This window comes from Vombatus ursinus, unplaced genomic scaffold (assembly GCF_900497805.2).
Source record: "Vombatus ursinus unplaced genomic scaffold, bare-nosed wombat genome assembly UNPS02014801.1, whole genome shotgun sequence".
NCBI classification, from domain to species: Eukaryota; Metazoa; Chordata; class Mammalia; order Diprotodontia; family Vombatidae; genus Vombatus; species Vombatus ursinus.
In genome coordinates this window covers 8,614,758-8,631,027 of record NW_020954579.1, presented here as the reverse complement: position 1 = coordinate 8,631,027, position 16,270 = coordinate 8,614,758, and the positions used below count along the sequence as shown (strand labels likewise).

Sequence of the window (16,270 nt, the reverse complement as noted above, 5' to 3'; positions counted from 1 at the left end):
GTGTATTTCTTGTTGGGCTGCCAGCAAAGTGTTTTCCTACTTTAGCACCTGGAGCTCATTCTCAACTTTTTTTTTTCTTTTTAAAAGTTGACTTGTCTTGTTTTCTTCAGTGATTTGGCTACAAGATTCTCCAGCTAGAGATTCTAAGCCTCCTGCAACAACCTCTTTAGAACAATGAACAAAGACATTCCTAGTGCCTCCGGGCTCCTCTATCTTTTCTTTGGACTGACCTTCCTGGTTACTAGACCATGGGTCTCTGTGGGTGATCATATTCTAACTCACAGTCAACATTCCATATACCTCCTGATTTTACTCTCTGAAGCCTGAGCTTTTCCTTGCGTAATAGCTATTTGCCCAAAAATCTTGAGTCATTGCCTTTCCTTTTTTTCATTTTTTTTTTCAATTTTGGAATTCAGAGTTCCCCAGTTTTCAACTCTACACCCCTTCTTTTCTCCTATGGAGATTAGTGGGCAAGGAAAAGTCACAAAGACAAAGCTAACCCAGGAAGTAAGGTCTTTGTCTCTTGTGCCGGCCTCAATCTGTTCATGGCCTTTCATATGTAGATACAAATTGAAAATCTGAAAAGGCTGTGAGTTCACCCTTATATAATTTTCTATAACCTTTTTTTTTTCTATGGCATGGGCTTTCTGGCATCCATCTTCTTCACAGTCTTTAATCATTCTTCTCATCCTTTACTTTCTTCCTCCTCTCTCCTTTTTCTCTTCTGTTTCTCTTCAACATCTTCTAAAGACTAAGATGGCTCCTGGAGGCAAAAGGCTTGTTGAAAAGGGCAGAAAAAGGGCAGCGAGGTGGCACAGTGGGTCCTGAAGTCAGGAGGACCTGAGTTCAAATCCGGCTCAGACACATGATCCTCACTAGCATTTGCCTTGCAGGAAAAAAAAAAAAAGGGCAAAAAAGTAATTGTGAGATTTCTTGTGAGTAGAGCACGTTCTCATTCAGGCAGCTATGGTAGTGCTGTACTGCACCCTCCCTGAATGGGTTTAATTATTCTAACATTGTATTAATATTATTGAAATTGTTCATTTTTATTTCTTCTTTTATTTTTTCAGAATGCTCAGTCATAACCCTTTGTCAGCCATTGAAGACAAGTTTTTTTTCCAATTGCCATCACTGAAGTATTTGTAAGTATTGAATGGGACATAAACTCATGAATCACCTTTGCCTTGGATTCTATTATTCTTTGCTTTATAAAAGCACCAAAACAAATTTATCCTGTACATAAGCTAAGAAGTCAAACCTTGTAAAATTTTAACTAGGCATTCAATAATACTCTTATTAAAGATATTAATAAAGAGTAGCTTTTAGAGGGAAAACAGCTATCAGTCAACATTCATTTAATAGGCACTTGCTATCTGCCAGGCACTATGCCAGGCATTGCGGATACAAAGATAAAAGTGAATTAGTTTCTGCTTTCAAGAAGTATGCATAAACACGAGAGACAACCTGACATATATAGGTGAATACAAAACAGATATAAAGGAACACTGTAGAAGGGTTGGGGAAAGGGAACGTGAGCAGCTGAGCCCCGCAGGCCTCATACAAGCTCATGGTGGTGCTTGAGCTTGAAGAGGTGGAGGTGAGAGTACATGCCAGACATGGGGGAAAGCCTATACAAAGGCATTGAGAGGGGACCATGTACAGGCTAGAGTATAGAGCATGTAGAAGGGAGTTATGTGTAATAAGTCTAGGAGAAGAGGATGGGACCAGGTTATGAAGTGGGCTTTAAATGTTGAGCAGACAAGTTTATTTTTGAACCTAGAGGTATGAGGGAGCCCTATTAATAATAAATTACCCCTATTAGGGATTTATTAAAGGGGAGAGGAGGCATCACATGGTCAGACCTGTACTTTAGGAAAATTACATGGCTATGTGAAGGATAGGTAGGAATGGAGAAAGAGGAGGCAGGAGACTATTGAAATAGTCCAGGCAGGAAGTGAGGAGGATTTGAACTACAGTCGTGGCTATATAAGTGGAAAGAAGAGGAAATATGGAGGGATGTGGAGATAGAAACCATTTGACTTGGCAAATCAATAGATGTGGGAGGTGAGGGAGAGGAAGGAGATGAAGATATCACTGAGGTTGCAAATGTCAGCAACTGGAAGGATGGTCATAAAGAAAGCAGTGCTAAAGAATATGTTGAGACATAGGAATGGAAAGGAAACCAAGTGGATGGAGAAATTGTCATTATAACGGGGAAGAAGTTTAGATTCTAAAAATAATACCCCTCAACATAGGAAAGAGGAAAATGATAGGGAATGAGAAATTTGAGGCATTTGCAGGTTGCTTTAATTATGTCCAGGCTATTCATATGTAATTTCAAAGTAAAGAGGCAAATATTTATATATTTTTTAAACTTAAAATTATTTTGGTTAACTTCTATCTCCTCAGTACAGCCTACAGGCTATATCTAGGAATATCTTTTCCAGAAAATAAGCTCTTGAAGCTGCTTGTTTTACAGAATATCAGCAATTGAGACAATGATATTTTCCTAAGTATCTTGCCAAAAGTACAGAATTTCCATATTTAGATTTGTAGTTTTGTTTTTCTTCTAGGGATATAGGAAGAACAGAAGTACCACTTGTGGCCATCAAGAATATCCTGATGATGGCCCTCAAACTACAAACACTGTAAGTATTATGTGAATTTTATTTTTCGTTAGGCATTTCTTTAAAATACTTCATTAGGACACTTATGACATAGCTTATTATTACACAGATTCGGATATATTATGCAGTAAATTGTGGTCAGAAAACAGTAACTAAAGTTAGTCGAAATTTGGTGTGATGCCCTCTCTTTCAACATCAGTATGCATTCCACTGTACATAGTATCTGATACAGTATACTTACAAAGTGACATTGTCATTTATTAGAATCGGAAACTTTTAAGACCGACAAATGGGGTCGAAGGAGATTTTAATTTACCTAAGATCACAAAACTGGTGAGTCCCCAGACTTCCAGATCAATGTGTTTGTTTAAACAATATTGTGCCTCCAGGCATATATTTCCACAGTTATTTCTTGTTGAGAGCTTATTTGTTAATCAATTTTCAATCTTAAAACATTTGATATGTGACCAATAGGGATCACTGTGGAGCAAAGTTGACCGAATACTGGCTCTTTTACTCACCCTCCCAATAGGAAAGGGGGAGGAATTGAATCCTCCCAAACCATACCTTCTCAACTGGCAATTTTAGGGGCATGACTTTCCCTTCCACTTCTACTTGCTACCTCCTCCCCGTCATTCCAGGGACTGGAATTTATGCCTAAGGCCTTTACAGGTTGATCAGCCACACTAGACTACAGATTTGGCCATGTGGGAAAGTCCAGGGTTTTTCCTTTGTGGGGCCCAGATCCCAACCCCATCACCACCACTCACAAACAAAGGAAAAGAGAGGGTTGATACACACCACCAGTTTGGCAGCTTCTAGGAGAAGAAACAGTTCTGCCACATTCTTTTGTAGGTGGAGCAGCCCTGGAGTAGAAGTTCCTATCACACCCCTTGTTAATCCCCAGTCCAAATATCCCCCATTGTGCTGGTGCTGCTGTCTGGCTCCTCTGTCAGTTTGGTGGCAGGCTTCCACAGGCTAGCTGCCAGATTAAGTGCTGTGTTGCACCTGTACCCTTTCAAAAGGGTACAGGAAATGTAGGCACAAGTGAAGTCCATCTCCCAGCTCAAAGGTAATCTAATCTATTCTGTCTCAGTGCTGGCAGGGATGCCTGTCCTTCTGAACTACACATTTTAGAATGCCAGTCAGATCTCAAACCTCTGTTATAGGTATAAAGATAGTTTTAATTCACTTACATGACATTGTTTATTATTGAAGTTCTGTCCACAGAGAGAGCATGTATGTAGGAGAGAGTAGGGGAAATTAAGTCATTGTGAGCCATGAACAAGTTTGAGTCATACAAAGAAAGGGCAAGATTAGGTGAAACAATATTACTTAGGAGGGTGAGGAGAGGTGGATTTCTTCCTTAGGAATAAAGCTTCCCTAAACTGGCAAGGAAGCCAGACTAGGATGGGAGAGGCATGGGACCTGAGGTGGTCTGGTCTTGGGTATTGCCTCAACATCTTTATACCAATGTTTGGATCATCATAGTGGAGCTTTGTTAAAACTGTGTTGCTTGAGGGCAGCATTAAGTAGAGTCCACCTGTAGAGAACTTCTTAGCAAGTCCATTTGGTTAGATAAAAGCCCAAGATAAAAGAAAGCAAAGGAAGAAGATAAAAGCAGTTTTGATTAAAAAAAAAAAAGTTAACATAAAATAATGAAATAAGTGAAAAGAAAATATATAGACATAAAGCATATACATCTAACTAAGCAAGAAAGGAAAATGCAACCATAAGAGAGGTAAGATGCCCAAAGATAATAAATACTTACAGGAAATGTGAGGACTTTGTTGGCAATCAACACAGACAATTGTTATTATGTGAAGCAGTTATTAAAAGAAGAATGCATAAAAAGGAAGGACATCATAGGTCACTTATGGTTTATCCTACACAGGAATAGTTTTAACTACCTAAAAAGTCTTTAAGTATATGTATGGAGTGTGTATTGTCATTTCTTTGGTTTCAAGGTAAAGCTGAATTGCTTGACTACTCTCTTTTACCTTATAACTCATGGGAAAAAAGGTATGTATGTGTTTAAAAGTTTTTCAGTAGAGCTGTTTAAAAATCAATGCCTAAGTGAACCAGTGACTTCAGACCTCTGAACTAAATTTTGCCGTTGATTGGTTGATAATATTTTCTGGTATTTAAAGATAATCCCCAGAAGAGAGCTGAGGAAGGAATTAATTATTGAGTATAGAATGTGTTGAGGTTAGAGTTTGGGAGACCTGATTCAGATGTGAAAGAATGCACTTAGGCCTTCCCTGTAGCCACTGGTGATGAGTTCAGAGTGGACCCCAAGAATGTTGGGGTGCTACCTGAAATGATGAGGAGTAGACGTGCCTGTGTCCTGAATAAGATCAAAAATTATCTTAAAATCACTATAGCTTTCAGTGTCCTGAAAGAATTCACTCGGACAGTCTCCAAGTTAAAGAAAGGCATTTACTGGGGTGATGTACCTAAGCAGGCCTGCTCCCCCGAGGCAGAACCCCAGTGGGCTCTACTCCACGTGGGAGGCAGAGCATAGGCCCAGGCCCTGCTCTCCTAAGGGAACAGACCCGCCCCTACTTCCCACAGAAGGCAAAGCCAGTTAGCTAGGTCAAAGGTGTACAATTTTATGGAACAGGGGGAAGGGGACAAGAGAATGGGAGGAGTAAGCATGGCTCCAAAATGCCTGAGATATCAAGTAGTCCAGAGGTGATATCCTAGGGGAAAGGGGAGGGGAAGAGTTGTTCTGGAATTGAGGGTGCTTTGTGAAAGCACACAGATAAGTCCACGTGGGGCCTTCGATGCATAGTCTTCTTTGATCACTTGTCCGGCTGGTCACATCCTGCAACCCATCTACTATCTCAAGTTCTGCTTGCTCCATCTGCCTCAAGCATATTTTCTACCTCATCATTAGCCTTCATTATTTTATCCGTTTCTGTATTTTGCTGGAATATATTTCATCATGTGTCCTGGCTTATTATTTCTATTCTATGTTGTATTATGTTGGTTAATATTAGTATTCCAGATATGAAATCTTAATAAGCATAATTATAATTACTTTTTAGAAACAAATTTTTCCCTCTAGGGTCACATATTTCTATCTATATAATGTAAAGGTTAAAGAAATGAGATTCCCTGTGCATATTTTCATGTAATATATTTCAAGAACTGCATTTAATGAATAAATTAAAATTGCTCTACATTTTATTTTTAACATTCTATAGTATTAGATTATATAGTAGTATTAAAAAAAAAAAGAAAGAAAAGAAAGGCACCATGGTGTAGGAAGTGCATGGATTTAGGACCAGAAAACTTATTAACTATGTGATCTTGGGAAAGTCACTTAAAATTCTTGGGCCTCAGTTTCTTCATCTGTATAAGAAACAGTTGGATTATATTACCTTTGAGTGATCTATCACTTTATGATTTGAATCTTGGCTCTGCTGCTTGTTAACTGTGGCATTGGAGGGCAGCTAGGTGGCGCAGCAAATAGAGCACCAGCCCCTACATCAGGAGGACCTGAGTTCAAATGCGGCCTCAGACCAAACACTTGACACTTACTAGCTGTGTGACCCTGGGCAAGTCACTTAACCCCAATTGCCTTAAAAAAAAAAACCTATGTCATCGGTCAGGTTTGTTAAATTCTCTGGGCCTTAATTTCTCATCTGTAAAATGAGTTGAAGATTAAACTGCATATTCTCCAAGGCCCTTTCAGTTCTAAATCTATGATCCTAAGATAAAAATGAATTTTAAATAGTGCCCTAGACTAACAACACTTTAGAACCAAGTTATTATAATAAAAACATTAAAATTGGTATGTTCTACCAAAATTGGTTTGTCCAACAGAAACAACTAAGTTAAGATGTATAGGTCTTGATTGTGGGAAGATAACTAAGACTAAGATCTCTACCCCCAACCCCTGCTCCCCCCCTCTCAGACATACCACCAAGGCTTAGAGATGCACCGTTCTAGGAAGAGAAAGAGAGAGAAAAAAAATCACCTTTAGACTTCCTAGCTCAACTCAGAAATCCACAGAGGGAACTCTGGAGTCTTGATGTCATCCTGGGATAGACAAGCCAGGAAAAGTAAATCCTGGGCAGAGCCAGGGCAATCCCTGGAAGCTTCATTCAGACAACACTGACCTTTCACTGAAGCCTGTGGCAACCAGAGTGTTCTGGGTGGATCCAGTGTCACACTCCCTACCTGAGTCAAACAATCCCAGAGCCCAGCCAGAGCCTCCTCTAAGCTCATAATGCAGTGTCCCAGAGAGGTGGTACTAGAGGCCAAATCCCAGCTGTAGGAAAAAGACCCTAAGCACATTGTGGCTATGAGGTTCTCCACTAAGGGGAAGAGGGAAAGAGCCCAGCATCTAGTTAGAGCCAGATCTGTCCTCCAGCAGGGACTGAGCCTGATGTAGGGACTGAGGCTGGTGAATCTTGAATCACCCATTGTGGGAGGTGGCTGAGACACCTCAGATTCAGTCCCCAGGGAAACCAACATTAAAAGTAGAGAAAGTCAGAAAGTGAGCAGTAGGCAAAAATAAGTCTGAAATTACCAAATATCAGAAAGAAGGAAATTCAAGGGCCTTGAGGATAAGCAGATAAGCCTACAGAGAAGATATTAATAGCAGAAGGGAATATGATAATCAGATCAGATAAAAAAATTCAGGCCTCTATGAATAAATATTACATGTGAAAGGAGGACGATTCAATACCTACTGAGGCAAATGAATGACCCTGTCAATTCTCAGGATAATATGGAACCACAACAGGATGTCCCCAAATGGTTTAAAAGGAAAATGAGAATTGAGAAAGCAGAATTTATGGCCTGCATAGCAGAAATGATTGGCAGAATAGGAAAAACTTGAATCCAAGCAGCAAGTCTCACCAGAGAAACAAAAGAAAGGATAATTGGGACTGAAATACACAGAAGTAAAAGACAATCTGGCAGAAGCAAAAGGCTATTGCATGATCTCCATAAAGCAAAACATATTGATCTCAAGGACAGGATGTGTAGAGGCAACTTAAGGATTGTAAGGCTCCTAGTGGAACACAAGTCAAAGAAACTGAACATTATAATGCAAGAAACAAAACAGGAAACTCCCTCCAAAACTTCTGAACACAGAAAACAAAGTGTCAATTGAAAGACTCCACAGACAGCCTCAAGGGCAAAACAAAATAAAAACCCCATGCTTCAAACTCCAAGACATTTAATGGTTAAGTTTAACAATTCCAAACAAATTCTTCAAGTGACCATGAGAAAGACCTTCAAATATAAAGGAAGGAAAATTCGAATAACATAAAACTATTCTGTACCAACCATAAACTGCAGGAGGGGATGAAATAATGTGTTCCTAAGAGCAAGGGAGCTCAAGATGAAGTCCAAGAGAACTAATAAGCACATTTCTGAACTAGGGGCAAAGATAGAAATTGGAGAGGGGCTTTAGTGTGAGAGGAATATAGCTGATAGAAATAAGGTTACCTTAAAATAGATTAAAATAAAATAACTAAAGAGATATAGCACTGTGTTTTCAGAGGAAGAGGGTGGAAAATCCTAATTTGGAAGAAAAACCAATATTAGAGACAAATGGAGGAAAACATAAATCTCTCTTAACTTTAAATATGAATGAATTAACTATCCAATAAAATAGAAAAGAATGACAGATTGGATAAGAAAACAAAGCCCCGTAATATGTTGCTTGCAAAAAACACATTTTTAAAATGACGTACACAAAATAAAACAAGGGATGTAAAAAATTTTACTATGCATTAAATTAACCCAAAAAAGAGTAGGAGTTGCAATGATGCTGACAAAACAAAAACAAACATTCAAAAAATAAAGAGACTACATTTTGTTGAAAGGAACCATAGACAGTAAAACCAGTTATCAGTACTAAATTTATAATCTCCAAATGCCTTAGCATCCAAATTCATATAGGAAACATTAACTGAGCTACAAGAAGACATAGACAGTAACACGACATAACAGGAGACTTCAATGTCCTCAGTTTTGGATAAGTTTAACAGAAAGATAAACAAAAGGGAAAATATGTAACTGACTAGAGGTAAAAGACATGGTATCTTCTAAATGAGACTGCAAAAGAATATACATATTTCTCAGCACCAGTTAGAGCTTTTACAAAAATTGACCATGTATTAGAACATGGAGATATTGCAAATAAATTTTAAAAGGCAGAAGGTTAATACAGCCTTTACAGATCATAATGAAACAAAAATAATCGTTGGTTCAGGCATCACAAACAAAAGATACAAACCTAGGGGCAAAAAAGGGGCAGTGAGGTAGCGCAGTGGATAGAGCACCGGCCCTGGGGTCAGGAGGACCTGAGTTCAATTCCAGCCTCGGACCAAACACATGACACTTACTAGCTGTGTGACCCTGGGCAAGTCACTTAACCCCAATTGCCTTACCAAAAAAAAAAAAAAAAAAAAAGATACAAACCTAAATGGAGATTTAACAACAAAATATAAATAAGGAATGCATCAAAGAATAAATCATAGAAATCATAATTATGTGAAAGAAAATGATAATGGTGAAACAACATACTAAAATTTTGAGGATGCAGCTAAAGCAAACCTTTGGAGAAATCATATCCCTACAAACATGCATTAATAAATAAAAGAAGAGAGGATTAGTGAACTGAATATGCATTTTAAAAAATTAGAATGCCAAAAAGTAAAGCAAACCTAAAATAAGCACAAATGAGATGCTAAAAATTAGAGGAAAAATAGATAAATTGAAAAAAAACAGAAAGAATAAATAAAAGTAAAATCTGGTTCTTTGAAAAGACTAATAAAATTGACAAACCTTTAATCTGATTAAAAAGAGAGCAGAAAATGAAATCAATAAAATAGTAAATGAAGAACAATCAGAACATTGTACAACTATTTGCTAACAAAACTGAGAACACAGAGGAAATAGAAGAATACCTTTAAAAATATCAAATGCCTAAACTACCAGAAGAACAGATAGAGATATTAAGTAAGCCAATCTCAGAAAAGGAAATCTAGCTGTAAAAGAACTACCAAAGGAAAAAATTCCAGGTCCTAATAGATTCTCAGGAGAATTTTGTCAAACTTTTAAAGAAAAATTAATACCAATATTTCACAAATAATTCTCAAAAATTGAGAAAGAAAGCACCTTACCAAAATCCTTTTATGAGACAAATACAGTTTTAATACCTAAATCACAAAAGAAAAACTATAGACCAGTATCCTTAATAAATATTGACTCAAGAATTTAAATTTAAACAAAATCCTGGCAAACAGACTACAGTGATTTATCCAAGAAGGCATTCATTTTGACCAAGCAGGATTTATACCAGAGATGCAAGGATAGTTCAATATTAGGAAAACATTAGGACTGCATAATTAGTCATATTAAAACCCAAAACATCCTAAACCACTTAATCATCTGAATAGATACAGAAAAGGCCTTTAACAAAGTATGGCACTCTTTTATACTAAAAACCCTACAAAATATAGGCATAAAAGAACTTTTTTAGAAGGTGTTCATCTCTCTGTCTCTTTCTCTCTCTTTTTGGACAGACATATATATATATATATATATGTCCAACAGCAAGCATTTTATGCAATGGAGATACACTGGAACCTTTTACAGTAGATACAGGAATAAAGTAAGGATGCCCACTCTCCCCACTATTTTATATAGTTCTGAAAATCCTAGCAACTGGGATAAAATAAGTGAAGGTAAGTAAAAGAGAAAAGATAGGTAAAGAGGATAAAACTATCCCAATTTGCAATTTATTGCTTACAGGAAATACACTTAAAAAAACAGAGACATACACAGAATAAAAATGGGGAGCTGGAAACAAAATTTACCATGCACCAAGTAAATCCAAAAAAGCAGAAGTTGTAATCATGCTATCAGACAAAGCAAAAACAAATTTTCAAAATATAAAAAGAGATAAACAAAAAGAAACCCTATATTTACTGAAAAGAACCACAGTAAACCAACATCAGTATTAAACTTTTATCTGCCAAATGCCTTAGCATTTAAATTCACAAAACATTAACTGAACTCCAAGAAGACAGACAGCAAAAAAAATGGTGATAGGAGATTTTAATATCGCTCTGGAATGAATCTAACAAAGATTAACAAAAGAGAAACTATAGAACTAAACAAAATGCTGCAGAAATAAACTAAAAGACCTATTGTAACTTCTAAAAGGGACTGCTAAAAATATACGTATTCCTCAGTACCAAATGGAACTTTTACAAAAATTTACCATTTATTAGGGTACAGTGATATTGCAAACAAGTGTAAAAAAGCAAAAAACAGTAAATATATCCTTTATAAACATAACTCAATAAAAATAGTAATCATGTCAGTGATTAGAGAGAGACAAAGCAAAGAAAAAAAACTACAGAAGAATATCACCAATGAATATTGGTGCAAAATTTAAATAAAAAAATAACAAATAGATTACAATAACATATTAGAAAAATTATACATTATGACCAGGTTGGGTTTATAGCAGAAATGCAGGGTTGCTTTAATATAAGAATACCATAAATAAAATAAACTATGTTAACAACATAAATAATAAAAACTATGTGATCATATCAATAGATGTTGAAAAGACTTTTGATGAAATCCATCCTTCAATTCTATTAAAAACTCTAGAAATCATAGCAATAAATGGACCCTTTCTTAATATAGTAAGTAATATCTTTCTAAATCTAAGAACAAACATTATATATAACAGAAAAGTTAAAATCTTTTCCACTAAGAGGTGAGCAAGGATGTGCATTATTACCACTCTTATTTAACATAGCGCTAGAGGTACAACTATAGCAATAAGAAAAGAAAAAGAAATTGAGGGAACAAACATAGGCAAAGATGAAACAAAATTATCACTGTCTGCAGATGATATGAAGGTATATTTAGAGAACCCTACAGAGTCAATAAAATGAATTGAAAGAATAATTTTAGCAAAGTTACAAGATAAAAAATAAACCCACATAAATCTTCTGCATATCTATATATCACCAACAAAATCCAGCAGCAAGATCCAGAAAGAGAAATTCTGTTTAAAAAAAACCAAAAAACTCCAGAAGTTATCAAGTATTTGGGAGTGTCATCTTCCAAGAGTCACCTAGATAAAATATGAAATATATGAATCCAACTATAAAGCACTCTTTGCAGAAATGCAGACTCAAATAATTGAAGACATCTACTCATGGGTAAATTGAGTTGATAATAAACATAATACCTAAATTAATTACTTATCAGATGCAGTAACCATCAAACTCCCAAAAGAATATTTTATAGAGCAAATAGGCAATATCTAAAGGGTATTAATGAAAAAAAAAGTAGGAATGGGGATATCTTAACAGTAAGAAATCTCAAACTGTTTTACAAAATAGTAATCATTAAAAGAATTTGGTACTGGTTTAAAAAAGACAGAGGTCTATCAGTGGAATAGATTATATACCCAACATACAGAAGCAAACACAATAGCATAATGTTCAGTAAACCCAAAGACCACAGGTATTGAGAGAACTCTTCATTATTTAACAGAAACTGCTAGAAAAACTGAACAGCAATGTGGCAGAAATTAGATTTAGACCAATACCTCACACTATATATCAAGATTAACTCCAAATGGATACATGACCTAGGTATAAAATGTCACATCATGAACAAATTAGAGGAGCCAGGAAGAAATTACCTCTCAGATTTATGGAGAGGGGAAGACTTCATGATTAAACAAATTATAAAGAAGTTCCCACAACATAAAATGGACAAATTTAATTGTATAAAATTTAAAAGTTTTCTGTACAAACTAATATAATAAAAACAGATAACTGGGGAAAAAAATCTTTGCAGTAACTCTCTGATAAAGATCTCATATCCAAGGGGCAGCTAGGTGGCACAGTGGATAGAGCACTGGCCCTGGAGTCAGGAGGACCTGAGTTCAAATCTGGCCTCAGACACTTGACACTTATTATCTGTGTGACCCTGGGCAAGTCACTTAATCCCGACTGCCCCCCCCACACACACATACAAAGATCTCATATCCGAGATATATGCAGAACTGATTCAATGGCCAGAGGATATGAAAGGGCATTTTTCAAAGGAGGAAATCCAGGATATCAACAACCATATGAAAATATGTTCCAAATTATTAAGAAATGAATGCAAATTAAAGCAACTTTGGACTAGTACACTATTGGTAGAGCTTGAATTGGTCTAGCCATTCTGGAAAGCAATTTGGAACCATACCCCAAAAGTTACTAAAATGTGCATTCCCTTTGATCCAGCTATTATCTCCCGCTAGGCCTATACCTCAATGATCCAAGAAAGAGGGGAAGGACCTACATGTACAAAAAAAATAATATTGATAGTACCTCCTGTCATAGTAATCAAAGCACAGAAACTAAGGGTATATGCTCCCATTAGGGAATGGCTAAACAAATTAACTCTTACTGTGCCACAAGAAGTGATGAAATGGACAGTTTCGATGGATACTGGGAAGACCTCTATGAAATGATGCAAGCAAAGTGAGCAGAGGTAGAATAATTTATACAATGATAACTTTGAAAGACTACAGAACGCCGAACAGTACAATGATGAACCATGAGCTGAAAAGAATGAAGATGAAACACACCCCTCAGCTTCCTAACAAAGAGGTAATGAACTTGAAATGCAGAAAGAAACATACGTTTTCAAAAATGGCCAATGTGGGAATTTGGTTTCCTGGATTATATAGCTATGTACTGAGGACTTTGTTTTTTCTTTCTTTCTTTTTCATTTGTTCAATAGGAGAGAATGAGAGAGTATTTGGAAGGAAAAAATAATAAAAAAGAAAATTTGTAATAAGTCTATCCTGAGTTAGACTCTTTAGTCTAGTGATATAGTTTGAGCTTTTGGCCTTAAGAGTGTTAGCACCAGAAGCATAATTAACTTAATTTTATACCTACAGCAAATTCCAAGAACTGTCTCCAAAACAGGAATAGCTGATTGCTTAGAGGTGGATGGGATTCCAAGAGCGGGCTTCTTCCAGTCTAGAAGTATGTCTCTTTACCTAGAAGTCCAACCTATAAATGAATTTTCAACTAAAACTTGTGACTTTCAGGCCAAGAAACAGATATCTATATTGGGATGTGCTTTTTCTGATCCTTTTCTTCCAGCTGCTGGTTCCCTCCCTCCAAAACTACCTTGTATTTAACTACTTTATATTTGTTAGTATTTATTCTCTTTATATTCTATATACTTATATTGATATTTACTGTCTCCCCCATTTGAATGTAAGTTCCTTGAGTGTATGAATTGTCTCATACTCCCATTGCTCAGCATGGTGCCTAGCGCATGGTAGGTCTTTAATAAAGGCTTATCATTGATTGATTGGGAGGCATATAAGTCTGACATTTCTAAGCTGTGACTCCCACCTCCATGCCCATCACATCTCTCTTTACACTGCACAGTGTGACCATACTGGTCTGGTTCCACTGCTGGCTGTTTTTTCTCTTCCCTTTCCCTTTTGCCTCCCAGATTCAAGGTCAATAATTTGATCCATACCTCACTGTCCTTTTCTGACAACCCATAGAACTCTGTTACACAGAGCTATCTTGCCTTGCAGGACTAATAATCTCCATTTCCACTATAGTTTAACTTTTTTTTCTTGTTTTCAGAATCTTACCTAGCAATATTGCCTGCTGCCTGTGTCAGTTTAAAAATAATATTGAAAGTACCTTCAAGACAATAAAGCTACATTGTGGAAGCAAGTGCTTCGCTGACTCCTCTCTTTGTGGTATGTCTGAGATGCTAAATTATAAAATTTTAAACTAGGCAATGTAAATGTTCTTCATGTTTAATGTTATTTATTGCTCTTTTAAGTTCTAATAATGAACCAGGTAATATACCATATTTGCCTGAAAATCCAAGAGCAATAAATGTTTCTGTGAAAAATTTCCCTTTCTAAATATGTTTCTAAAATGGCCTCTTGATTTTATTGAGCATTTGGGGAAATAGTATACTTGAGTACAGATTTTCTGAGATGGTACAGCTGCCAAAATAATCTTCCTAAAGCACAGGTCTGACCATGATATTCCTTTGTTTAAAAAAAAAATCTCCTTGGCTCTCAATTGCCTTAACATTTTTTTGTGTGTGTCATAGACACCTTTGGCAATATATAAAACAATGTTTTAAAATGCATGAATGCATGGGCTTACAAAAAAACAATTATATTGAAATAGTTGTCAAAATATTTTTTAAAAAATAAGTTCATAGACTCCAGGTTAAGAACCCTTGCTAGGGTAAACTTCAGACTTCTTACCTTTCCATTTAAGGCACTCTACAATCTGGATGCAACCTACTATTCCAGTCATATTTCACATGACTGCTCTTCATACACTTTATATTCCAGAGAAAATAGCTGTTCCCTGAATTTGACATACCATAACCAAGCTTCATGTATTCATAAATTCTAGAAGGTCTTAACCTTTTTTGTGCCATGGAACATTTTGGCAGTCTAGTGAAGCCTAGGGAGCCCTTCTTGGAATATAATTTTTAAATGCATAAAATAAAATACAGAGGATTATAAAGAAAACTAATTATATTGAAGTAGTTATCAAAAAAAAAAATCTAAGCTCATGAAGCCCAGGATAAAACCCTCTGTTTTGGGGCTTAGCTCAATTAAGTTGAAATTCAACTAATATTTGTTAAGTACTTGGTATATACAAAACACTGTGCTAAATGACGTGAATTTTTAAAAAGAAAGAAGAAACAATCCCTATCCTTGAGGAGAATACTTAATACTCTACTTTCTCCATGTGGCCTTCCTCAGTGAAAGGTGTTCTTGCCCTTCTCAGTTATTCCAAAAGCATTTTGAATGGATATTTCTTTTGCCCCTTCACTCCATGCCTTATTCTTATTTTTATATGTGTCATATCTCCTGCTATAGAGGAACTGTGTCATTTATATCTTTGTATCCAAAGTGCTTGATATGAGGAATGAAAAGTCCAAGACATAATTTCTGGGTAATTAATAATCAGTTTATTAATTAAGGTCAGTGGCACTCTCTGAAACTAAAAATAAACCTTCTCTCTCCCCCCCCCCCATTCCCAATGTTTTTATACCCTTGGAAGATTGGATGTTCCCAAAGGCAGAAATCAGTTCTGATTGGTTAACAATCATAGAATGAATAATATAATAAGAGGTAGGCCTATTCTAATGAGGGTCTGGTTATGAGACTCTGATTATGTCACTCTTGGACAAAGAGACTCAACTCTACCCAGACTACCCCCACTATTGAGCTTAAATTTGCCTTTTTGTAATGTTTACTCTTTGATCATAGTTCTGCCCATTGGGGTTAAGTGACATAAATATAATCCCTTTTCCATATAACAGTCTTTCAAATACTTCAAGACAGCTATCATCTACTTCATTAGTGTTTTCTTCTCTAGGCTAAACATCTTTGTTTCCTTCAAATGATCTTGATGTATCACAAAATGAAACCTTTAACCATCCAGGTTGCCTGTCTCTGGATGATCAATGTCCTAAAGTATAACACCCAGAAATGAACAAAATATAATTCTCCTTTATCTCTTTCAGAAGGAATATTCCTTTCTCAGAATACCATATCTTAAAAAAAAAATAGCTGACAAAACCTCTAC

The 16,270-nt window shown here is 36.2% G+C and overlaps 1 protein-coding gene across 1 annotated transcript in view; it reads left to right on the top strand.

Moving 5' to 3' along the window:
• The window catches only part of LOC114050915 (leucine-rich repeat-containing protein 37A2-like), a 77,755-nt gene that overhangs the window by 29,627 nt on the left and 31,858 nt on the right, over positions 1-16,270 (top strand). Inside the window, exons 6-8 of the mRNA XM_027872964.1 lie at positions 1,071-1,142; positions 2,574-2,648; positions 14,288-14,406. Coding sequence (XP_027728765.1) covers positions 1,071-1,142; positions 2,574-2,648; positions 14,288-14,406 — 266 coding nt within the window. The remainder of the gene's footprint in view (positions 1-1,070; positions 1,143-2,573; positions 2,649-14,287; positions 14,407-16,270) is intronic.